Source organism: Eublepharis macularius, chromosome 6, assembly GCF_028583425.1.
Source record: "Eublepharis macularius isolate TG4126 chromosome 6, MPM_Emac_v1.0, whole genome shotgun sequence".
Taxonomy (NCBI): Eukaryota; Metazoa; Chordata; class Lepidosauria; order Squamata; family Eublepharidae; genus Eublepharis; species Eublepharis macularius.
The window spans coordinates 76,094,473-76,120,031 of record NC_072795.1 but is presented as its reverse complement, the minus strand read 5'-3'; the positions used below and the strand labels follow the sequence as shown (position 1 = coordinate 76,120,031).

Sequence of the window (25,559 nt, the reverse complement as noted above, 5' to 3'; positions counted from 1 at the left end):
AATACTAAATAGATACAAAAGCTATGAAATGGGCCTTTTTCTTCTAGCTCACTGCAGTCTTCTAATACGAGAACATTTTTTTAAAAACTGGACTTTTCCTTCCTGGTATAGGTAGTTAATACACAATTCTTTTCTTTTTGTAGCCCTCCAAATCCATGTCTCTATGATCACAGCAAAAACTCTTCAGTCAATTGGAGGTTATTATTTGCAAGAAAGAGGGACCATAAGAATAAAGGTATGGCTTTTAGAGAGTTGAAAAAAAACACTAATCTAATCTAATCTAATCTAATCTAATCTAATCTAATCTAATCTAATCTAATCTAATCTAATCTAATCTAATCTAATCTAATCTAATCTAACTCTCAGCACAAAAGCGAGACCATCCTTGCCTCACCATATGGTGTAAAAATTCCAGTTCAGGCAACCTTCTGCTACAAGCAAGGAGCTTGTATACTGCAGGAATGTTAATGGAGAATTTAGCAAGCCAAAGAGGAGTGTTTTATGGAGAGGTCTTCCAATAATGCACCTTTGTACAAAGTGTTGCAATAACAACAACAACATTCGATTTATATACTGCCCTTCAGGACATCTTAATGCCCACTTAGAGTGGTTTACAAAGTATGTTATTATTATCCCCATGACAAAACATCCTGTGAGGTGGGTGGGGCTGAGAGAGCTCCTAGAAGCTGTGACTGACCCAAGGTCACCCAGCTGGCTTCAAGCAGAAGAGTGGGGAATCAAACCCAGTTCTCCAGATTAGAGTCCGACACTCTTAATCAAGGACAGCTTTTAATTTCAAAATTGTTTGTTAGTCAGGTACTGGGAAAATAACATGTTTGGGGCCCTCTGTAAAAATCAATGACCCTTCCTCCCACCATGCATTTATCAAATGTGCACATATCAAAGCTCAGTGGTTTACATTGTGTGCTTGAACGGTCTTTAGCACATTCGCTGTACATTTTCTTTACGTGATCCAGATGTGTTACTTGCAGATTGGGCTTCTCTTGTAGAGATACTGCATTTTCTAGGCACTAGAAGTTCTCATCTTTGCTCTTGAAACAAATTCATCAGCCATCCCATGTGTTGATATTATTAGTGTTGGCAGAATGTAGATTTGCAAATGTCATGAGCATCTATTGGCTGTTGCCTGCAACATCATTACTGAAACTTCTCTGGTTCCATTTTGAACCCCAAACATCATCTTGTAATGTATAGGCATTAGCAGGACCTCCCTGAGGCTGCTGCAAAGACTCATTCTCCTCTATCACTCTTAATGTCTAGAAGCATTCTTTACTCTAAGCATAGCCCATCCAAGGAGGAAGCCACCAATCTCATGGGCACAAATGGACCCATTCCTAAGCATCATGTCCCACTCTTTGACATTCTAGTTTTTTTTCATTTGTTCTGCAATGTCCATGCTCACCATGCAATAGTCATTTCATGAAGTACTTGTAGGCAAAGCTTTGTTCTCTATACACAGTTGTAAATTTATTAATATTCCTTTTTGCAAAATAGTATTTAGTGTCTAGGAACTGGAACTTTTTTCTTTAATACAAAGGCTAAATATTTTGTCACTCCTTGATCAGGGCAATCCAAAGTGCAGATAATAAACTCATCCTGAGATAACATCACTGCTCAGCTCACTGCCACACATGTCTGGGATTCAGATTTCTAGTCAGTCCCATAGTTACTTCAGTAGGGGGGAGTTCTTTGACACTAAGCATGTGATGGTTGAGTCCCAAGCCTGACATTCTGAAAACGTCCTTAGTGTTTCTTTTGTGTTTGAAAACTTTCTGTAGCATTCCAAAAGGCTTCAGCAGATCAAGCATCTCTAGTCAACCTGCCTTTACTGGTTCCTTTCCACACAGCCTGATTTAAACCATTTTCTAATGGTCAAGAACCTCCAAAAGTGACCTTGCTTGTGCCCAGCACCTAATTTAAGCTGGGTTCTCAGCTGCTTCATGAGCATCTCTAGCATACCAGAGATTCATAGCCTGTACAACTTGCATGTTGCAATCATTGCACTAGTAGTGTGTTAATGTAGCATATGCAACTACAGCACATTCATAAAGCACTGTTTGAATGAGATGCTGGGCAAATGGAAAATTGCACAAGTTCTTTTTGCCCACTATTTTCACCTTTAGTGAAAGCAGAGGCTACTTCTGTGGCATCCATTGATACTCTGGTTGTGGGGAAAAATGGTTTCCACTATGGGCATTATCTTGCTCATTCTGAAAGAAGCCTGAAGGTTCTCTGGAACATGAAGGATCAACCTAAGAATGGGAAAGATAGAGAAACCTCCAATGGTCAGACCTAACGCTCTCAGTGTGGTCCTAATAGCTGAAAGGAGAAGACTTATAACTTGACTCTCACGATAACTTCCTGAAGCAAAAGTCTGGATACTTAGAGAAAAGGTAGCAAACTCCAGGATGCCCAGCACTCCAAAACACCATTTCTCTATTACTAAGTTCTTGCCTTTAGAATGACAGTGCTTTGAGACTCACCTAGTGTCCACCTTGCTGCCCTTCAGATACTAGGCCAGAACATTTGTTTTATTCAGGACTGGGATTTCATTTGTTTTTATGGTGTGAGACTAGCAAGAACTATCATTTTAGGCTGCTGAATATTATTTTATACTCTGGCTGTTTTTAATGCTTGTTTTAATACCCATCATTCTTTGTTTTTTATTGTATTATATTATTTTCATGTTGTGAACTACCTTGAAAAGGTCTCAAAAAGAGATGTATAAATTCTGTAATAATACATCTTTACCGTTTTCTTTGAAATGACTGCTTTCTTCTATTATAACAGACTCTGAGTGATTCCGCACATATTGGATAATGCACTTCCAATCCTCTTTATAGATCATTTGGAATGGATTTTTTTGTGTGCGGAACAAAAAATCCACCTCAAATGATTGATAAAGTGCATTATCCAATGTGTGCGCAATCAGCCTTTTTCTTTTTTTTTTTGAAAAAGTTTTTTATTGGGTTAGAATCCATTATTTTTACATTTACATTCAATTTTCCCCAATTTTTTCATCTCTAACCCCCTCCCCTTCCCCCCTTTTTGTTGACTTCCAACAGCTTTCCAACCCTTTGTCCCCTTTCCCTTACTTTTATTAGCTTCCTCTATCTAAAACAAATATATATTCTCCATTATTCTAAGCAGTACATCCTTAATTATTTTTAACATTATATGCCCAAACTGTAAGTCTTTGTTTCCATCTTAGATAAACAATTTATCCCATTTTTTAACTTCAAATATTTCTATATATCAGCCTTTTTCACTCAGCAGGTTTAGAAAGTTTTTTTTCTTGTTACATGATGCAATCCTGGTTTCATATTATTCTTGCTGATTGACAGGGCAAAGGACAGCAACAGACTTTTTGGCTGAAAGGTAAAGCTGGACTTAACATGCCTTTACCAGAATTCTACTGTGATGTAGAAAGGGTCCCAAGAAGATATGAGGAGGTAGGACTATAACTGAGTGCTGTATGTAAGAAAATAATGCCAGGGATATTTCTAAGTCCATTGATGTGGATGATACAAAGAAATGTGACATCTCTTTAGATACAATCTGTAAGAATTTAAAGCACTTTCCCATTGTAGCATACTATGTAATATTGGAGTCTGAAAGTATGTTGCTATGTTACTTAATTGGATTAATGCCTGGAGATAGCTTTGGCCTTCTCCACAATTTCCCTTCATTTCACATTAATGTCTTCTTTGTAGTTATCAAGCTCCCAATGTAATCTTTGCTTACACAATTTAATCCTCTTTTACCTCCGTGTTCTTTTGGGGCTTCATGCCATTTGTTAACTCCTCTCTCCAGTTCTGTTCATTCCCCATTCAAGAGATGACTAGGTGAAAATTATTTAAAAACTGAACCATAATGTTCTATGAACATCTGAAGCTGCCTTAGGTCTATAGGTCCATTTAGTTCAGTATTTTCTGACTCACAGCAGATCTCCAAGAGATCCCTGGTATTAAATCTGGGATCCGCTGCATGCAAAGCATAGGCTATGCCACTAAACCATGTATAAACAAAGTGCCTGCTGAATACATTGTGCAATTCTGATTTGGAAGCTATATCTTTGCTCCACACATCCTTGTCTTAAGCACTGTGCGGGCAAGACTTCTGCTGTGGAGCTTGCTTTCTCTCACACTAGGCTTTTCATTGAACCCTCTGGAGTGCCTAAAGTGATAGGAAGCAAGGTCTGCAGTGAGGACTACTTCCATAGTGCCCAGAGAGAAACATTCGCAGAATAAAGTTATAGGATCCAAGCTGATGTCTTTTTAAGTGCCTAAACATTTTAATCCCACACTCATATCCACATATTCAGATGCTTTTGCTTAAGTTAGGAAAGTGGCACATGAAATTCATCTGCAATAAAAAGAGGTCTCTAATATAAATGGGGATGTAACACATAGAGATAACACAAGTTATACTCTTTGAATTCAGGTTTACATTTTTTTAAAATCTGGTTTAGAAAGCAATAGATTCAAACAAAGGGAGATGAAGACTTTAAAAACAGCTCTTATCTTGCAGTGTTATTGCCAGATTTGCATCATGCATTCTTCTCATGAATTTGCTTGTCATCCTGTCTGAAGACCATTGTAATGTCTGACGACTAATGTAATGACTTTTGGATATCTTAAACTAGCCTGTCCTTCCCACAGAGCATATGAAATATGCACAGAATACCTATCCATAGCTCTACTCCCCACCTTTTTCAATTGCTGTTGCAAAACCTATGAAAGTCCAGTTCTTGTAAGAAGGGCCAACTTCCACAGGGGCATGAATGTCTTAATAGAGTACTGTTTTAGCTCATATTTATTAAATACACTGAGCTGATCCTTCGGAATACTGACAGTTGTTGATGCTAATTTTCACTCTCTTCTTGTTACCAGAAAGGTGCAGCTTCCATGTACTACTGATTGCAGTGCAAAATGGAGGCACTTGCATACAACATGATATTATGTCTATTTGAATGCTATTTTGTTTCCCAATATGAATATCCCAAGCAACAGAGAGACTAGTGATTTTCCCACTACTGTGAGAGTACAGAAGTTATATATTCCAGTAGCCGGATAAGATGTTGTCAACAGAATGAACTGAAATCTTTTTGCTACCATTGCATTCTAAGAAAAAAAATCCCATGCTGGCAACCTAAATGGCCTCAGATGTGAAGACACATAATAACAGATTTGGAGTTCATATTATCTCCAATAAGTTCTCCAAGATGTTTTTAGAAAATAAAGTCACTTTTGTACTTTTGCACTTGGACCTTAGCCCAGTGAAGGTGTTGCTTTTGGGGGGAGGGCAGGGGATATTCATGGTCCCATTATTAGATCAGAAACAAAAAGCTAGAATCACCCAGAATACTTAGTCTTAGGCCCAGATAAATGGGAGTTATTTTATGGTCATAATCATTGTGGTGCAATATCAAAGATAAATGCTTCCTCCTTTACATTTTCAAATGAAAGACAGAGTGTGGGAACCCAAAGGTGCATTTAGGCTCCTGTGGGCACGTGGATACTTTGTAGGAGGATTATTTCTCCACAGTGGAATTTGATATCCACAGGAGAAATCAAGAACATTAACTAGGAAATTCTCAAAGGCCTTTTTAATTTTTATTAAAGCCTTACTTGCTTCACTCATTGGAGTTGCTGAAAGTCTAGATTTTAGACAATCAAATGATAAATCCAAATATGCAATGCAAAATTTGAAAAAGTGCCCCTAGAAGCAAGTTCCATTACCTTAAACATTACCTTTTCTTGTATAAGTCTTTACCTCTGAATAATGTACTTCACAAGTTATATGATGACAAAGCATTTGAAAGGAACCAAACAAAATCCCATTTCTCCAAGGTATCAATGTAGAAGCATACTTCTGCAGATATGTGTCTCTTGCATGCAGCTATTGCCTTTTTATCATGTAATATGTGAAGGAGCCTTCAAGGCCAAAAAATGCATTGTTAACTCTTTGGGTGGTCTCACTTGGGTGTTCATTATTTACACTGCTAAACACAAGGTAAAAACTTTAAATCACTGGAAGTGTATTTAAAAAAACATGGCTAGAGATGTCATTCCACACCACTCACAGCCTCTCAAGCTAAAGTTGCGATGTTGACCATTGTTACTAGGGAGTAAGTTTCTCTGAAGGATACAGGATTTAAATAGGTTTACATTCAATGAACCCATTTGGTGCATCATTCAGATGAACTCTTTCAAGTGAGTTCAGGGATATGATATGCATTTGAAAAGACCGAACCAATATTAGGTTTTAAAATTCTTTAAAATTACTTTTTAGAATGTCAGAACTTGCAGACTGCATTGTCGAAAAGAAAAAAGGAGCCATGATTCACTAGATCAATATAATGCTGAGGAATTTTTTAATTGAAATTGAATTAATTTTTAAAAACTGAAATTTCAACCTCCTTGTCAATGTTTATAAGAAAATAAGTACCCCTCCCAAAGAATCAGATCAAAGGTCCATTGAGTCCAGGATATATACTGTTTCCAACAGTGGCCAGAAACTTCATTTTATGAACTTGGTCTGTACTTATCTTAATGAAGACAAAATCCATCTATCTAATGCAATCAAGAATTCGTTAAGATTAGATAAAGCACATGAATCAAAGAGTTTCGATATGATAAGAGTTAGACCTTTTCATTTTTTTCATATCTAGAAAACATAGACACCTGCAACTAAATGTGTATATTGTACTTCAACCACAGGTCGAAAGTCAAGATCTAAACTGAGGAAAGAACCTCTACTTCAAGTTGAGGAAGTACTTCCTCTGCTGTGTGTATTTATATGGTCTTTTGGTCTCATGTTTAATACTGTCCAATAAATATTAAATGTATTGAGTATATACCTTTCTACTTCATCAGTCATAGTCTAATAAAATCTGAGGTACTATTGATGCACAACAGGAAGGGGCATGAAAGAATCCTCTGAAGGTACATCACAAGACAGTCTGAAGTTTTCAGAATTTCATATACTCCAAGGATTTGTAGCTCATATGCTGAGAAAATCTATCCCAGAATAAAATACAGCCACAACTCGGAATGCTACACATTTCATATTTACGTTCACCAAATGTTATGCATTCTGACACTGCTGACTCTCCCCAAATGATTTGCAATATAAACATTGATCTTACAGCAGCACTCTGAGGGCCAAACATGATGTGGGAAATCATTGATCACATCTAATGATGCTTTACTTAAGATCAAAAAACAACCGCAGAAGTAGGGAAACTGAATCTGGAACATTTTATTGGAACACTGGTGTAAATCCTTTAGCCTTGCACTGTTTCTTTAATGGAAATCCTCCTGAAATTATTATTAGCCTGTTGCTTGCTGTCTAAGGCCTGAAGCAGGCAGCCTGACAGATCAGGACCAGTTCAGATACATTGGTGTTTTCTTTGTTTGTCTTATTTGTATAAATGGTTGTATAATTTGGAACTTCCTGTAAGCTACTTTGTAGCCCTTCAGGGAAAACAGTAGCATAGAGATGCTCTAATAAATATAAATTTAAAATATTGGCTATGGTGGAGAAATGACAGGTACAATGGCAAATTGCTGCTATGGAAGGGTGACATATCTATCAGGGAAATGGCCTGGCTGGAATAGGTAGGACTCCTTTACCCAGGTCTGCAACTCTGATCTAATTCAGTCCCTCTTCCTGTGGCTGCATTTGAGCCTTAAAAGGAAGTATTTTGAGGGCTAAAAAATGATTTCCCATGTGTAACATTGTTTGGCCCAAAGTCTCCCAGCACACATACAGTTCTTTCCATAATGGTCATTGGTGTTGGTTATGCAAGCCTTCTCTCACTTATCATAAAGATGCTGAGATATGACTCATAAGACTTTGGATGTAGCAAAGTCCTTTCATTTCTGCTTGATAATGTATTCTTCTAATAGCTCCCCCCTCTCCCCACCCTCAGGGAAATTGCACATTGGTACATCATAGAACTGCTAACTATCTAGAGGTAGGAACATCTATTTCTAAGGCCTTGTCTGCCAATCAGATTGTTCTCTATAGTGTTTTTAAGTGAGACCTCCATCATAAATCCATGAGAGTTAAGGTAACTGATCCCTGCAAGACTTGAATGCTTCCAGAGCCTTGAGAATGATTTCGGTTCTTTTATGCAAACAGTCAGGAAGCAGACTGAGGTTGCCAGCAGCCTTTGACCTAGCAGTTGGAAAACTCTGACTGTTAGCTTGTTTCTTATGTTATGGTGGTGTTCCTCTTGACTTGAGACATAAAAAAGTGCACAGGTGGTAGAAATAGTCACTGTAATTTTCAAATGTCGCAGAAACAAAACATAAGCAGATGTTTTTTAGTTTTCTTGTAAAATAATGCAATGGGTAAAATAAGCATCTCTGTAGCAGTAGGGTACCAAGAGAGTCATGCATCAGCAGCTGACGATGGACTGAGTATTATAGTAAAACTGCACAGACACCAAGCATGATGAATAAATGGCAAAGAATAGCTGCAAAGAAAAGAGAAACAGTGTGATAAATTGGTCCCAAATTTTCTACATTTCTGCCAATCATAAGCCACCTTGACAATGTAGCAAGATGTCAAAAAAGGAATATATCGTCTCAGCAAAAGATTGAAAGGCAGTCTTTTAATGGGGCAAACAATAAAAACAGATTTTAAAGTACATATAGGGTTACCTCACCTAATTCTCTAGATCTAACCTATTGTATTTGCAAGATATGGGTTGTAACAAATTATAACTCTAGAAGTACCCTCTCAGCCTACAGGGGAAATAATCCATTGATTTCAAGGGCTTACATAGAATAAATGAGAAAAATATAATATCCCAAAAAGCAATTTAATTGTGAGAAAAATTTAAAACTATTGCAATTCAGAAATCATGCATGTAATAACATTCTTTACTGTACAAAGGTTTAATTGATGGTGGTAAAATAATGTTGAATAATACGTAGTTTGGGTAGAGTTGGTATTAATTTTTACCTGGAAGATTGTAATTGCTGGATAAACCTCTATCTGTATGAAATAAAAGGAAGCAGAATATTCACAAGAAATGTTTCAACTGAATTTAAAAAAATACAATGATGTGATTACAGACATCTGGCCACAAACTATATTTTGAACAATATGGCCTATTCCAAAAAGTTGAATGCTTTCATTTTACTTATTTATTTTAAAATATTCTACATCTACTAAAGCTTCCATTTTGTTTTCAAGGACAGCCCCCTATAAAGCACAGAGAATCACAAAGGCATCAAGGCATGAATAAATACAGCATGATCCTTCTGACCACAGCTGTTGCCTATGCATCCAGGTAATTTTAGGCCTAGGAATACATAGAACAGGAATACATTTGAATCAGATCAAAGAAAAATTGCACCTTCCAAAAAGAATTGGGTTTTCACATCCAGTATCAGCACTATCTGCCTTATCCACTAGACTACTACAACTAAATATTAGTTTAGTATCAACACAGCGTCTCTCAGCAGCTTAGTTAGTCACCTGTGACTAGGGGTGTGCATCGCGAAAAGATTCAGGTTTCCTGCTTTGGGTTTACCAGAAGCAGGAAAAAAATTCAGAAATACCAGAATTCTGAAGCGGAAAGCTGCTTCAGAATCCTGGTATTTACTCGCTTTGGTAACCTCCGTAAAGATTCGGAGCATCCTGAAGTGAGGGGGAGCAACCCCCACCTCCCATACCCCTGGGGCAACCCCTCCACCCCACACCCACTTACCTGGCTGGCAGGGAGATGGGGAGGGTGATGATCAGCTGGGCAGCGGCAGCACACGAGAGGCCAGGACGGCCTAGAGCGGACTCCTCTGCCACCACACCACCTCCTCTGGGCCTGTGGCAGCTTGCAGGGCAGTGGGGAAGGCCGGAGCCGCCGTCTCCGGCCCTTCCTGTCCCGTCCATTTGAGGGGCAGGAAGGGCTTTCTCCACCTGCTCTGCCGCCCTGTGGCCCCATAAGGCAGCAGGGAGGGCCAGAGCTGATGCTGACGCCGCCTCCACCACCAACACCAGCATGCTGCCCCTGATTTGGAAATCCCAAATCTTTACAGATTGGGTCTGATTTGGGTATTTTACCTGAATCAGAAACCCGAAGCACACACCCCTACCTCTGACGTTCAGACAGATATTAAACAGAGATGACAATACTGACCCCTGTGAAATTCTGCAAAATATATTCAGGTGCGTGGATTTGGCTCATCTTAGTAATTACAAAACTGAGTGCCTCACACCAAATAGGAATGAAGCTACTCAAGAGTAAGCTCAGTAGGCTCCACAAGATATTCTAGTTGATCCATGCTGTGAAAATACTACTGGAAGTACAGAAGTATTAACAGAGAGGTATCTTCCCTTTCACCTGTAGATACCCACCAGGGCTGCCAATGCTGTCCTCATGTCATAACCAGATTGCCAGTTCAGCTGAAGGAGTCAGTGAAGAACACCTTATCCTGATGTGCCTTAAACTGTTTTACCATGAAGCTTTCTATAATAGTTTCCCAAAGTGGGAGGGTGGAAATAGATCCAAGATTGCCAGAGCATGTCCGCTTTGCTATGGGATGGGAGGGGCAAAAGCCTGCTCACCTCTTTCAAAGAAAACCAGATGTTGCCTTTCTCCTATGAGGTATTGATGACTCTCTTAGTAATATTACAAGCTGACCCCACCTGGCCTAAACAATCCAGGAAGGTCATGGCTCAAACTTTACATGATGATGTTCACAAATCCTAGCATTCCGAACACATTCTTACAGATGAGGCTAATGGATTCTATGGTCGAACTGAGAGCAAGCCTTTCAGCACTTCTCCAAGCTGAGTTCCTACTGTACTGTGGTCTGCATCTTCAGTGTATACTAGTGAGCAAAGGCCCTGTGAGACAGTGGGAGACTGCATCACAACTCAGCTCACCATTCCCTCGACAACCATCTATCCCACTCAACCACGACAACCTTGACAGATTTATATCTATCATATCTTGCATTTCAAAATCTCAGAGCATTCCCAAAGCTGCTTGAATCCATTATTCCCTGTGGGCAGGTCATTCTATTATGCCCTCCCATGAAACCATTCCTTCATTACATCTGTGCTTTAACCAGGTAGTAGTGTTCTGACCATCAACCCCCAGTGTAGTAGAGCACCACCTGTGAAAAACAGTAAACCTAAAATGCATTCTGGTACATTTGTAATACATTACAACCTAAAGACAGTGTGTGAGCTGCCATCAAGTACCCTTGATACGGATCCTAGGATTAACAGCTTCCAGACCTACGTTCCTTACCATCCCTATCTCACTTTAATATCAATCTCCCAATTTAGAACTAAATGCATACAGCTGGTTTTATATATCATTTTTTATCCTTAAGTTTCCTAACAGTGAGGAAACAGTGAGCTGACTGTATCAAAATCAAAACTGCTTTGCCTATGGCATAAGAGTATAAAAAAGTGTAAAACTTATCCTATTGAGCTTTTCACAGTTCAACACCATAGTGTCAATAGAAATGCCTGTTGGGTATGCAAGCAAGGAAAGGAAAACAAACAGTGTTTGGGGGAAGTCATGAATTTTAAGCAACTTCTGCTTGCTCCTCCAAAATTGTTTATTCCCCACCCCACCCCTGCTTGCTTGCACAATATTTTATGCATCCTGGTGCTCTTTTTAGTGCAAATCTTTGAGTTTAAGCAAGATTCTACACATCCTACTGTTTCTAATTTTTTGTTCTCTGGGCCACAACATGCACAAGTTTGTGCACGCAGCTACTGATAACATGTATAATTTTAAAAGAAATTAAATAGGATAGAAACAGTACAAAGAACGAATGGAATAGTTGTCTAAACCACAGGAAAACTGGTATCACAAGTCAACTTTGGCAGATTACTACAGCATCCCTACAACTCATCCTACTTTATCATCAGTAAAGTGTTAATGGTGCTGTTGTGTCCTATCTTCTGCCTAAAGAACAATTTAAAGCCCACTAAGGGCTAGCTTCAGGTTTTTTATAGGCCACTGGGCATAAAATATCCTTGGAAATCTCTATCACAGATCCTTTCTCTGCTCCCCTACAAATCAAATCAAATTAATTGCCCTTCCCAATTAATAATAACAGTCCACTTATATACCACTCATCTGAACAGATTAGTGCCCCACTCAGAGCAGTGCACAAAGTCAGTGTTGTTATTATCCTCACAATACATCTAGGGAGCTGGGGCTGAAAGGGGTGGCTTACTCAAGGCCACCTGCTGAGCTCGTGACAGCAGAGGGATTCGAACCTGCAAAGTGCTGATTTGCAACCCGACCACTTAACCACTATGCTCTCTTTGTAGCTCCTGCCTCTCCCTAGAGGAAGCATAGGGTGATTCTCTCTGCTCCATTCAGCTCTGTTAATGTGATAGGCCTAAAACGATTCTGTGCAGGGGCCTCTGGGGCAATCACCCATTTTCCAGTGGAAGGAGTGCTGGAAGGTAGCAGCACTCCTATACTGTACTCCTACCCTTTCACTGCCACAAAGATCTTCTCCAATTTGGGAGAATGCTTTATCATCTCCAGCTGGGTGAGGGCTATGTTAGCCAAATTTCAAGACATGCAAATAGTGAGAAAAATTGTCTTCCAATGTAAAATCCTACCCCTAAATAGAAATATTGCAAACTTACTGTTCACAGTGAGCTCAGCCATTAAAACACCTCCTGTTGGCTCCATACGTTGTCTTCGTTTTGAACATGTCTCAAAGTAACAGGGAAAACAAGTTGCTGCCATGTTAATTACAGAAATGGAGAGATGGAGAAAACATAATCTGTCCCTAGCTGTAGAACTGAACATATACTAAACAAAAGGATTTTCCCCTGAGTGGGCTACAAGGATAAACTCTCACATTTCAAGTACAAGAATAAACCATCTCTTGTAAGCTTGTCCATTTTGATAGTCAGACCTTTTATGGGTCCAGGAACAACTATGTAGTAGAAGGAAACTATGTTTCTAATAATCTGAATCTATGCATGCTTACTCAGAAATAGGTCCTCCTATATAAGTGCACATAAGATTGCACTTGCAAGTTATTGCAGATGGAAGCAGTAGACAAATTGTATTAAGGGTGTATCCAAATTAGCACTCGTTGCATCTCATTTCAGTTTCATAGTTGGACACTGAGGGTTACCTGCTCCTCCAAACAAATCCCATTAGAGTAGCTGTGTTAGTCTGTGTTAGCGTAGCAGGCAACAAAAAAAAAGTCTTGTGGCTCCTTAAAGACTATTGATGCATAAGCCCATTTCACCACATGCAAAAAATGAATTTATCCGTCAGTAGAATGTATACAGGCAGAAGGGAAAAATGTAAATAGGTATGATGGCATTTTTATGCAATATATAGAAGGACACATAACAAGTACAGTGGTTTGGCTGTAACTGATGAAAATGATATGTTCTCCCACAGATTCTTGCAAGTAATGATTTTTTAAAATGTAAATCTTATTTGTGTAGACGTCTGTGTTGTGCTGTGTAGTCTGCAGAAGGCTAATGTGAGGGACCCTCATCTAAAGGGTTTATACTAGGCATTCTATAATACCCAGAAAATGAAGGGCTGAAACATACTGGTACCCAGGGACAGACTACTACATGACCAGTCTAGAAGAGACAGTCAGAATACATCACTGGTTGCAACTGATAGCTCCCATATGTATCACATAGATAAGGCTTCCTTATACTGAGTCAAACCACTGGTCTATCAAGGTTACTATGTCTACTTTTGATTGATGGGAGCTCTCCAGCATTTCATGTAGAGATCTTTCTCGTTATCTACTACCTGATTCTTTTAACTGGAGATGTCGGGGATTGAATCTGGGACCTTCAGTAAGCAACGCAGATGCTCTTTCACTGAGTCAATCACTGAGCCAATAATTAATGAACTGCATTCCATCTTGAACAATGGTATTTCTTGGGCCTTGTGTGAGAGGTTTTTCGATACTTACAGACAGACTCTAACGTAAATCTCACAGGAAAGCACTGGCTTTTAACAGGGACATCAGTCTAGCAACAAGCTCAGATGTCAACTTTGTCCACTTATTCACACAGGAAACACTATTAAAGGATGTCAGTCTAATATCAGGGTTTATCACTTGCTTATCCTCTAGCCATGATATATGCAGTCCACACACACACATGGAGGGGGGGACGACTGAATTCTAACATTTAAAACATGCATCATTCAGAAACTTACATGAGAATATTTCAGTCTACCAAGGCATTCTACTGCTGATCTGAATGTAACCATTGTTCAATAGAGGAACTTCAAAGGAAGCATTCAGCAAGACATTGCTGAATAGTAATTCATCAGTACATTTGAGTACATGGACAAAAGATTAAACATATCTAAAACCTCTCATTGCTACTACAGGTGTTAAAGTGCTTAACACAACTAGGCTAACTCATGATTACCAACTACAACCTGTGTAAACAGTCACTGAGCTTTGAGTTTTGCATAGAAATGTCACAATCTGCATTTCACATTTTTTTAAAAAAATCCTTATGCCTATATGCATTTTGCTAACTGAGAATACATTTTAAGCATCTGACAAAGCAGACTCTAGCTTTGTTAAGTTTGGTTTAAATATTTGTGTTTTTCTGTTGGGTGAAGGTATAAGCAACACTGAGTGGAGAAAAGTAGATTAAAAGCATCCAAATAAATGGCTGTTGTGGAAGGGGGAGTAAAATTTAACTCCTCAGCTGGTTGACATTTCTAAAGGATGTGGTATACTTGTGGGAACATCAGAGTATCTTGCCTGCTGCAGAATTTATTTATAAGCATCATGGTGGAAGAAAGGGGTGAGTAATCCTAATTTTGAATCCTAGATGGGTGTGGTTTCCTGGGTGAACTGTTGTTTCTGGTGTTATGTGACTGGATCCTATGCATTCTTTCTGCTCAGATTTTCTTGTCATACAACATCATGCTTCCATTATTATCCCAGCAATTTAGTCAACAGTAAGTCAGCAAAGTCAACAATTAGATAAGATTTGGAAAGTTGACATTTTTCTCCTCCAAGTTGACATCAATATTGATTTTGAATTATTTGACACAATTCATAAAGCTAACTGTGCACAAAACCCCTTTTATCCATCAACAAGCATCTTTCAGATAAATCGTTATCAAAGATACAATTTACTTTCAGCTACCCAAAATGTTTATATCCTGGAAAATTCTAATTTGCCACATGTACTCCATGGTTATATAGAGCAAGAATTTGCATATTCAGTGCCATCCATGTAGGATTTTTATCAAGGAGCCCTTCAGCGTAGAACTACACAATAGATGTAGTTCTGTAATTATTTTTCCTATTTTAAAAGAAAAATCTGTGTTGGGGGGGCATGGCATGAGGGCTACAATGCAGGCATGAGGGCTATAATTTTAAGAGGAACACTAGTGCAGAGGAGAAAGGGATATTTAACTTCCTCTTTGCCAATTTCTCATAAAAATCCCCCCTCCCAAAATTCCTTGGCCTGTGCTGAAGCGAAGCTGTAGATACCCATAAATGTAAATTTTGAACAGAAAAATGGTTCAAGGAGAAAGAGTTTAATCATTTTCACCATGTTGTTGTTCTTCCCTTTAGAACACAGCTTCTATGGTCACATATCTGTTAAAAAGAGTCTTTGGGAAAAGTAATCACAGAGCACTTTTAATTTTGCCCTCAGAGTAGATTTGACATCCAGGAACCTCAGGCCTACAGCACAGTTTGATAAATTTTGGCTCCCCCTAGTGAGCAGAACCATACTTTTCTACTTTTCTATCTACTGCATCTGTATGCTTTCCTCTGAGAAGCTCTGGGAAGCATATATGGGCTTTCCCTCATATTATCTTCACAAGAGTACTGTGTGGTAACTTAGGCTAAAATATAGTGACTGGTCCAAAGACCTTTAAGGCTCAACAGGGGCTGGAATGCTGCCCCTCCTCTTTAAGTCTTCTAGTCTGTGCACTGCACTTAAAGGCTTATTCCTGCTTTGGGTATAATGAATTTTTTAAAAGTTTTAAAGAAAGTGATATACTACTGAAACTAATATTCACATTTTAATGGAACCTCGGAAACAGGTTTTCAGCTGAGGCTGTATTACTGATTGCTACATAAAGAACTTACCACAGCGCAGGAGAACTTCTCACTGTCACACACATGTGTCTCACAATGCAGCCACACCTTGGAAAGCTTGGGAACATTTCGAAACCGGAATGCATTAAACTGGAAGGTAGCCCGGCTGTCTTTCCCATTTTCATGTACTATAATGGAGCTATCCGTTGCACACCTGAGCCACATGACAGCAGGCAGTATGAGGACAATCCCAGTGTATTGCTATCTCAAATAACATCATTGCATACATCTTGGCTATTGTATATAGCATATATGGACTGCTATATACCAAGTATATCTGTATGTTCAATTCCATTTTGGAAAAAAACTCTGGATAAACACGTGTAATTGACACAGATCACAATACTTAGGTACCAAGCACACATGTATACTCTACATTAGTGTCACTATATCAACACTATCCTGTACTGTATTGTATTTACATAATGAGTGAAACAATCTTACAATTTGTTCACACAGTAACCCATCCTTGACTGTTTCAGTATTGTGAGAAGACACATCAAACATCTATGATAGTTATCTTGCTTGGAAAACTTATTTGCTATGCATGTTATGCAGAGGTTGCACAGTGTATTGGATGGATACCTCTCAATATATGGATATAGATAGCCCTAGAACCTGATTTTGTATCAACAAGTCTGTCAACATTCACTGGGGCTTACCCCCAAGTAAACATGCATAGAAATGTAGTCTTCCGAGACCCTTGTTGTAAATAACCTGTATTATTTAATGTGAAGGTATCCCAGGCTTTGAAATTATAAATACAGGGAACTAAGCAGAGCAGCTTCAGAAATTTGGTATTAGCTCTGTATGTTTGGAATAGGGTCATCATTACTTGGATTATTTATGTGAATCTTAACCTAATTAAACATTCAGAATAACTACATGTTAATCATATTAACATTCAATTTATATACTGTCCTTGAGGACAACTTAATGTCCACTCTGAGAGGTTTACAAAGTGTGTTATTATTATCCTCATGACAATCAACCTGTGAGGTGGGTGAGGCTGAGACAGCTCCGAGAAGCTGTGACTGACCCAAAGTCACCCAGCTGGCTTTAAGCAGAGGAGGGGGGAATCAAACCCAGTTCTCCAGATTAGAGTCCTGCTGCTCTTAACTACTACACCAAACTGATAAGAAATCTGTTGGGAATTTGCTAATCTGATTAGATGCTTAAGTTGTCCTATATGAAAAGAAAACTAACACACTAAGGAGAAATGGCATGTTAGTCTGTTTCAGCAAGAACTGAAGATAACATTTCATATGTTTGGTTAAGTTAGCTATGCTCCTTGACATAACAAATTTGTAACAGAGAAGATTTTAGTCTAGATCTTTCCTAGATGTGCTGTATCATAGCCTCTCTACAGTCCCAACAGTGCTGTCCTATATGATTATTATAAATGTCTAGATTTGTAAAAGAAAAAAAAGTACCTCAAGTGGTAAGAAACCTTACCTAAAGATCCTCCCCCCAATAGCTACCTCAAAATGACCTGTGCATCTTAAGATATACTTATCCAACAAGTTCTCTATCTTATGTGAAGAAATCTCATTTGGAAACTTTCAAACCATTACTTACCCCTTAGTTATCAAAGGCCACTGGATTTGATAGAAATATTCTGATGAGGGGGTTGCCCAACAATTGGTCAAGACTACTTTAAACCTAGAAGAGACCAAACAGATGTGAGCAATGCAGGAATGACAATATCCTAGTGAGGCTGATTGATATTAAAAGCCATACCTGGCACTTAAGCCCTTTGCTTCTACTCCAGCAAATATATCTGAACCAATGTCTGCAGTCTCAACTATAAAAGGGGCTTCCTTCTTGGTTGTAAACTTGGCATTCTAAGAAAGAAAATGGTGCAATGAGTTAATGTCATACAGTCACAGCACCAAAGAACTGGATATAAAGCCAGCACTGCTAAGACAGCTTTTCTGTGACTATAGGGTGTTAGCCATGAATTGTGTGAATTGCATTTGAAAAGTGACTTTTGTTCAACATGGGCTGTCTCATATGCTGGACTCTTAATCACGAAAAAGACTACCAAACACCAACTTTCTTCATTTCAAATGTTAAACAGGAGTCTTGTGACAGCTTAAAGACTAACATCTTTTTATTCGAGTGTAAACTTTTGAGGATGGGATGCTTATCCTAGAATAAATACTTGCAAGACTTTAAGGTACCACAAGACTATTTTTGCTCCAACAGACCACAACAGTTATCCTCTTGTAATTCCAAACTATAACATGCTGAAATTGTTTTGTGAAATGATATCTCTGTCATAAAAAAGTTTTATGAGGAATATGTATCATCTGCCAGAAACCAAACTTGACTGACACACACCAGAGAAATAACGTGGTCGCTTTGTAACTGAGCCTTTGCTCAAAACTACAGTTGTCTAAATTAGACAATGATCTGATTCCTAAACATTTTTACCTACCCAGAAGCCCAAATCCTCTCATATTCTATTGGTAAAAAAGGAAAAGAAAGAAAAACAGGGCACCACAGTAGCAGGAAGCTTGATCATGGGCCTGGATCATACAAACAGAGGATTGTGGCAGCAAAAAAGGTCAGGGGAGGGAAGGGGGCATGGTGTTATGCCCATATCTCATTTTGAGTCAATACAGTTCTACAAAGACCTTCCATCTCAGTTTTAGATTACTCAAAAGAGCTGTATGTTCCTCCTTTGGAACAATGAATTTAACTCTGAAGTATCGCTAATAAGGATGGCTTATCTATCTCAACATAATGTAGATAGGGATACAAAATCTCTGCAGGTATTTATCCGCATTATCCTCTTGTCAAACTATAAATAGTTAAATAAAGGTTGTATGTAGTCTGCTAACAGTGCCTTGCTTGAAATTGGTTGACACCATGAGTAAACCAGCAGACACGGTAGTTTTACTGACATTTTATTGCTGTGGGGTCATGGGAAAATTCCAGTCACCAGATCCCTGGAAAGAATCTCTACGTAGTATCTTAAGGTCTGGCCTCTTCAGTTATTTGTGGTTAAAATCTAGGCCATTCTCTGTCTAAGATTTGATGGAAAAAATTGGGCTTGATATCTAGTCAAGCAGCGTGTGCTCACACATTCAAAATCCTGAAAAGGGCGGCAGAACTTTCAGATAAAAGCTTCATGGCACAGGACAGTCTTTAGAAACCAAATACAAAGCAGAGTAAAGATCCCAAGAGAACATTAAGCATCTTCTGCATTCAGAGGATAGCTAGGTAAATTTCAGAAGGAATGAAAGGAACTTCTATGTGCAGTGAAACCTAAAAGACAAGATCCACATTGCCCTTTGTTTGTGACTTTTGGCTGGTTTCTAATGACTACAGTACTAACACACTTTGTGAAAGGATCAGCAAAAGTCTGTAGTAATAAAGAAAATGTATGAGATACTGTGCTTAATACATTGTTATATTGTCATACAATAATGAAGAACAAATGCAGTAAACACTAACAGTAAGAGAAAAAGGGCATGCTGGGTGTTATGCTGTTATGAATCTCTGCATTAGATCCACTTTCACTGCCAATGTTAAATGCAATTGAAAGCATGGAATAAATGCATTACTCAGGAGCATTTTGCTCATCATGTTAGCCAAGAACTCCATAATTAAAAATACTTAAAAATCTACTGGATTGCAGTTGTGCTTTGAATGGTGGATCTGAATTTCAGTGTGATAAGTAAATACATACATGGTTGCCATCATTTAATGACTGCAACATCAAGTGATGGCTTGAATGAGTGAAATAGTAATCATATAGTAGGTAGTACCAATAATACTTATTCTCAGCTTCAGTTGAGAATAATTGCATAATGAGTTTTGCCTAGTGGTCCTGCATGCATCCATTAGAATCCTGAGAACCATGTTCTTTCTGTACTGGACGGTACTTCTGTGTTCTATGGTATACCAAGTATAGATGTGACTAGCAGCAATGGAGATAGCCGCCTATAAAGCTACCCAGTTCCTGGATGTTATCAAATGCCTTACTCTCTTTACCGTTGAGTTCCTGGTCCTAAATTCCATGAGACTGTGACCCATCCAGCTCCTCCCAGCTTTGTGAAACTGACTGTGGATATCAGCACAGTACTTACAGTATAGAAGTTGAGGGACAACTGGCTTTCAAATGAACCGGAGCTGCCATTCTTCACATGAACTGTTGCCACTCTAAAAGAGGCAGAAAATGTCATATGACTAAATCATACGCCATTGAAAGTGTAGTGAGGCATATTCTAGGAGACGGAGATTCAACCAATCAAGGCAGAGTTACCTTTGGTCAAAGGCAGCATGGTTCACCAAATAGTTTGCATGATATGTGCATGTAAATGAATAGTTCACAGGCTGACTCTTCACAATCACTGAGCTGTCATTGGAGGTGATGGAGTTATAGAAATGATAGATGGAGCTTTTAAACTGCACCAGAGGAAAGACACAGAGATAAATTTCTGTATAGCAAATACAATTCTGGTTATTAATTGCCAATTCAGTGGTTAATTTTTCAACATTCTGGATGAATAGCCACATGGCTTCACATTACAACAACCGCAGAGATAAAAAGTATAAGATGATTCATTTGATGGAATAGACAATTGGCTATAATAAATCAGATCACTGAGTTAGTTTTTAAGGCGGCACACATCTTTGTTGCTCATCATCTTATATTTCTGGGGCTAGTTCACTTATTTATCCAGTCTATGATCCACTTTGATGGCGCTATCAAATGGTGCGAGTATGTGCCTCTTTTCAAAGTACCCTTAAGGCGAAAGAGTTGCCCGAATCTGATATCAACACATGAGCCTACATATCTTGCTCCCATGTTGCATTAAATACAAGGTGGAGGAGTATGGATCCATTCATCCAAGATGCCAAGAACATCACAAGCTGAGTAAGTGAATGAACCAGTCCTAAGCAGTAACTGATGATTCTGAATAGAATGCCTTTTCTGAAGAGGAATAAAAAACAGCCACCATTATGTAGATATATTGAGTGAAAAGGAATGCTCCAATATCATAATTTTAAAAAAATTGTCCAGGACCATATGCCAAGTTGAGCAAATATATTTACATTGCTGGTTTCAAAATATTGTGCTCATTATTTCAAATCTATAAATTGATCCCTAGCAAGGCAAGAGGCTATTCTTTAAACTACTATTGCTAATAAGCATCTGAATTACAAATGGGTTATATCATATTAATACATAAAGTAACCTCCAGCACGTTAACTCACTTTTGATTTTTCTAGTCTATTGTATTAGAGACATTTTAATATGGGGAAGTGTATTAAACCATTTGTAATGGAGGTGAAAACCAAGATTTTTTAGAGGTGTTGCTTAGCATTTCAACATTCTAAATACATTTCTTTAGCATAATATTAACTGCACAGTGACAGCCAAGAAAACAATTACTATAATATAACAAAAGTTATCATACTTTGCAAAATAAAACTCAGCATTAGCAAGGACTAAATTAATAGGATCCAATCTTACTGCTTTAGTCCAGGCTTCCAGGCTGCGTTGCAAACATAGTGCTGAGCTTTTTAAAATTATAGTACCTATTAGCTAATAGGAGGAGGAGAAAGATAAAATATAAAAATGTCCTCACGTATCACAGCAATGAGTATTTGTGCTCTAACATGAATGCCAGTAACTAATTTATATTTTAAAAGTTGAAAAGAAACATGACTGAAAAATTATACATCTATTTTTCTTTAAATTTCTATTTCAAAGAAGAAATAAATCATTTTATAGTTATCAGTGGGCTCTGGTTCATACATGTATTGAACAAATCACCATGAAATCTAGGAAAGTAAAGATTAGTTTACTTACATCTGATTGGGTTCCACAGTACGACTTATTTTTGGGTGACAAATCTGGAATTGTAAACTGGTAATATCCTGAATCATGGACCCCATTGTAGCAAACCCCACCAAGAGCCAGCTGATTAACTTCCCATCCATATGGACATTCAGGGATTTTAGTAATTATGGTTTTAGGATAACAATACACCAAAATGGCATCTAAAGGGGGAAAAAAGGCACAGATGTAGCACAGTGATGGTAATGTGATGTGGTTAAGAAATGTACTCTGTTCTTTAATAACAATATTTACTAAATCCAAGCCTCACCTTGATGGTCTGAGGCTGAGCTCTAGGGAACTTTGGCCTAAAATAAACATTCAGTAAATACAAAAGTTTGGTGTAGTGGTTAAGAGTGGGGGGGGGGACTCTAATCTAGAGAACCAAGTTTGATTCCCCACTCCTCCACTTGAAGCCAGCTGGGTGACCTTGGGTAAGCTCTCTGAAGCTCTCTCAACCCCACCTGCCTCACAGGGTGTTTTGTTGTGGGGATAAACCACTCTGAGTGTGTGTTGTCCTGAAGGGTGGTATATAAATTGAAAGTTGTTACTACTACTACTACTACTACTACTACTACTACTACTACTACTACAACTGGCAGTTTCCATCCCTAACGCCATATCATCTCCTGATTTGAACTTATCTTTTCAGGAGTTTAAAAATAAAAATGGACTTTCAAAAATATATTCCAATTTTAAAAAAATATATTTTCAATTTTACCTTGGTTTAAGCATCTTTGTTAAACACTTGTCATATAACATAACTATTTTCTTATTTTTCTATTCATCTGATTCTGAATAAACTCTATTGTTTTTCAGTCTTTTAGAAACATACCAATTTCAATGTACTTTGCTATATAAGAAAGAGAAACATCTGTACACAGCAAATTTGACATGACTTCAAAAAAGGTACTAACCATGTAGCAAATGTTTAAGCTCATGGTACCATCTGCTACAACCAAAATAGTAATTCAATATTAACTGAAGCAAAAGCTTCAGCTAAGGGTATCTTGTCTTGTTCAGTCCATTGTTACATGCACTATCATGTACGACAAAGGCACTATATACTGTGAAGAGCCAGACAGATATTCACAGGACCTGATCTCTCGCAGCAATATCCTACAGACAGAATCATAAATGACACTTTAATCTACTTTATGCAGGGGCAACATACTGTTAGTTGTAATATTTCCATTGCCAGTGCTAATAGCCTCTCTGTGGGACATATGATCATTGGGCAAGAAATGGTAACAAAGCATTGGATCCATCCAGTTTTTCCACTAATGAAAAAGGAAAGAAGGATCCCCCAAAAGGTATGCTGAGGATCATGAGACCATGTGGGACAGGCGCTGAAGTAAGGAGAGAATTGGGCAAGATTCAGTCAAAAAGCTGAAGAAAAATACGTAATTCAGTGCAACATTGCATGACCAAATTTTACTGAATTACAATCTATAACAGTGATCAGGGCCAGAGGAAAACAATTAGTCCTGTCTGTTGTCTGCTTCGTGATGTAGTCTTTTGCTACAATAAATAACACTCTTTGTTTCTGACTTCACTAGCTGAAATAGGCAACATTCTTACTTATAGGACCTGTATTTAAAGAAGTCTGAGAACAATTCTCAGAAGTCCTTAGACTTGTGTTTTCTCCTCTCTCCCCTCACCCTTTGTATGCTGAGACTCAACACTTTCTGGCTCAGAACTAACTACAATCCAGAAACAGCATTCAAAAATGTCTGAGAACAAATCCCAGAAGTTCTTAGGCGTGTGCGCTATTTCTTATCTCTCTCATTCTTTTATGTTGATATTGAACACTTCCTAGCTCAGAACTAACTACAATCTGTTGTCAACCAGGTTTGGTTTAGAATTCACATTTCTAAGCAAGAAACAAACCACAGTATGTTAAACTGTCTAGTTGCTTGCAACATCTCAACAAATTGCAGGTTAATTCTAAACTATATCTTGGCAAGTGCATAAGAGAAAAGGAGAGGGAGTGTGGGAGCCAAGGACGTGTTCTTGTCATGAACAGACTGAGGTTTGTTTGATCTGAATGCAGCCACTATCCCTTAGTCTTGCTACTCAAATATGAAAAACAGCATATTGGACTGGTTTCACGTGGTACTTGAAATGGCTAAAAATGATTTTAAAATCATTTGTTCTTCTTCAGGCACTAAGTGATCAATAATAATAAAAGGTAGAGAAAAGTATAGCAAATATTGGGCATGGTCTGCCCAAAGTTAAATACTTTTTTTTTAGTCCCATGGATTTCAGTGAGAGAAAATTAAGAATGTGAAATCAAATGAACTTACATGCATAATTTGGATTGGTTCATATTCCATATGAGTTAACATTAATTTATGTGCTTTATTATCTCTGACTGTACAGAGAAAATACTTGCTATCTACAGGCAAGATTTCACATTTGTAAGTGGTGAATCTTCATGTGCTACATTTGTAAACGGTGAATCTTAATGTGCTACAAAGCCTGTTTTCTTGTTTAATATAACCAGATATTTTGATGGGGATTTAATTGCAAGGAGATAGCATAACTGGATTTTGAAAATGAAGTTATTTTACCTGCTTTATTTGGATTGCAAGAAGCAGCAACACCTCGAGCCAAGATGACCCATAGTAGAAAAGCAACCATCACCATTTCTTCCAGGGATACTAAACGCTAACAAAAGCAGAACTCGATTTTCCAAACTGCTGCCAAATCGTGACACCCTTACATGTGTCAAACCTGTCTGAAGTGCCTGTTAATTGACAGCAGAAAATGAAATATGAAAACTTTAACTTGTAATGAAGTTTGATTCCCAATATCATAAAAGAAACATTTTTACATTTCCCTCACCAGTGATATTCCTCTTAAGAAATACTAAAAAGTCTATTTTAAAAAAGAGGTAAAAGGAGAGCTAAAGTGATAATATGAGCACTAGGAAAAATTAGGTTTGGATGGAAGGTTTTAAAAAAGGACAATGCAAATAAAAGAGAGAAAATCTGATTGGAAGACAAGAAAAGATAAGCAGTTACAAACATTTTAACACACTCAATGAAATTTATCAAGCAGTCTTTTTCATGAATAATGTTTTTCTACCTTTACTGCTGGGCTTCAAAATGGCACAAATAATTCTAATAAAAATGAAGTATTCAAGAGGAGTCTAAAACCATGATTTTAGAATCACTGATAAGATAAATAATCATAATACTTTTTCATATTATACATGTTTAGATGACTAAAATAAAAATCATTTGCTAGACAATAAAAATCTACACACATTAGGGTCCATCTAGGTATCTGTATGAAATTTTAAATCTATATTATAAATGATTTTACATATATGTACAAATACACATTTACATACAATATTATTATAAAATGGACTCCAACTTATCTTATTAGTGATTCATTTTTCTTTAAACCACATATGCACATTCAGGAAGATGTTTAAAAATCATCATACATACAGTACAGGCACAAGCTTGCAGATCAAGGTGTTCATTCTCCTATTCAAAATGAGTGTGTATCTGCTTTTCCCAAGATGTCCTTTCAATAACACCAGCTGGCATTATCTT

General features: G+C 37.9%; 2 protein-coding genes across 2 annotated transcripts in view; one reads left to right on the top strand and one right to left on the bottom strand.

Annotated features, from left to right (window-relative positions):
- The window catches only part of LOC129332688 (guanylate cyclase 2G-like), a 95,639-nt gene extending 90,669 nt beyond the window's left edge, over window positions 1-4,970 (top strand). Inside the window, exons 21-23 of the mRNA XM_054983918.1 lie at window positions 144-235; window positions 3,366-3,473; window positions 4,914-4,970. Of these exons, the coding sequence (XP_054839893.1) occupies window positions 144-235; window positions 3,366-3,473; window positions 4,914-4,940 (227 nt within the window). The 3' untranslated portion in view covers window positions 4,941-4,970. The remainder of the gene's footprint in view (window positions 1-143; window positions 236-3,365; window positions 3,474-4,913) is intronic.
- Window positions 4,971-8,453: 3,483 nt separating this feature from the next.
- Window positions 8,454-24,639, bottom strand: TECTB (tectorin beta). Its single transcript, XM_054983916.1, has 10 exons — window positions 24,564-24,639; window positions 21,964-22,154; window positions 20,410-20,552; window positions 20,234-20,306; window positions 17,877-17,980; window positions 17,715-17,798; window positions 16,128-16,290; window positions 12,661-12,730; window positions 8,998-9,030; window positions 8,454-8,506 (listed from the first exon to the last, which is right to left on the bottom strand). Exons 1-10 carry the CDS (start codon window positions 24,637-24,639, stop codon window positions 8,454-8,456), a joined length of 990 nt encoding a protein of 329 aa, XP_054839891.1.
- Window positions 24,640-25,559: the final 920 nt, after the last annotated feature.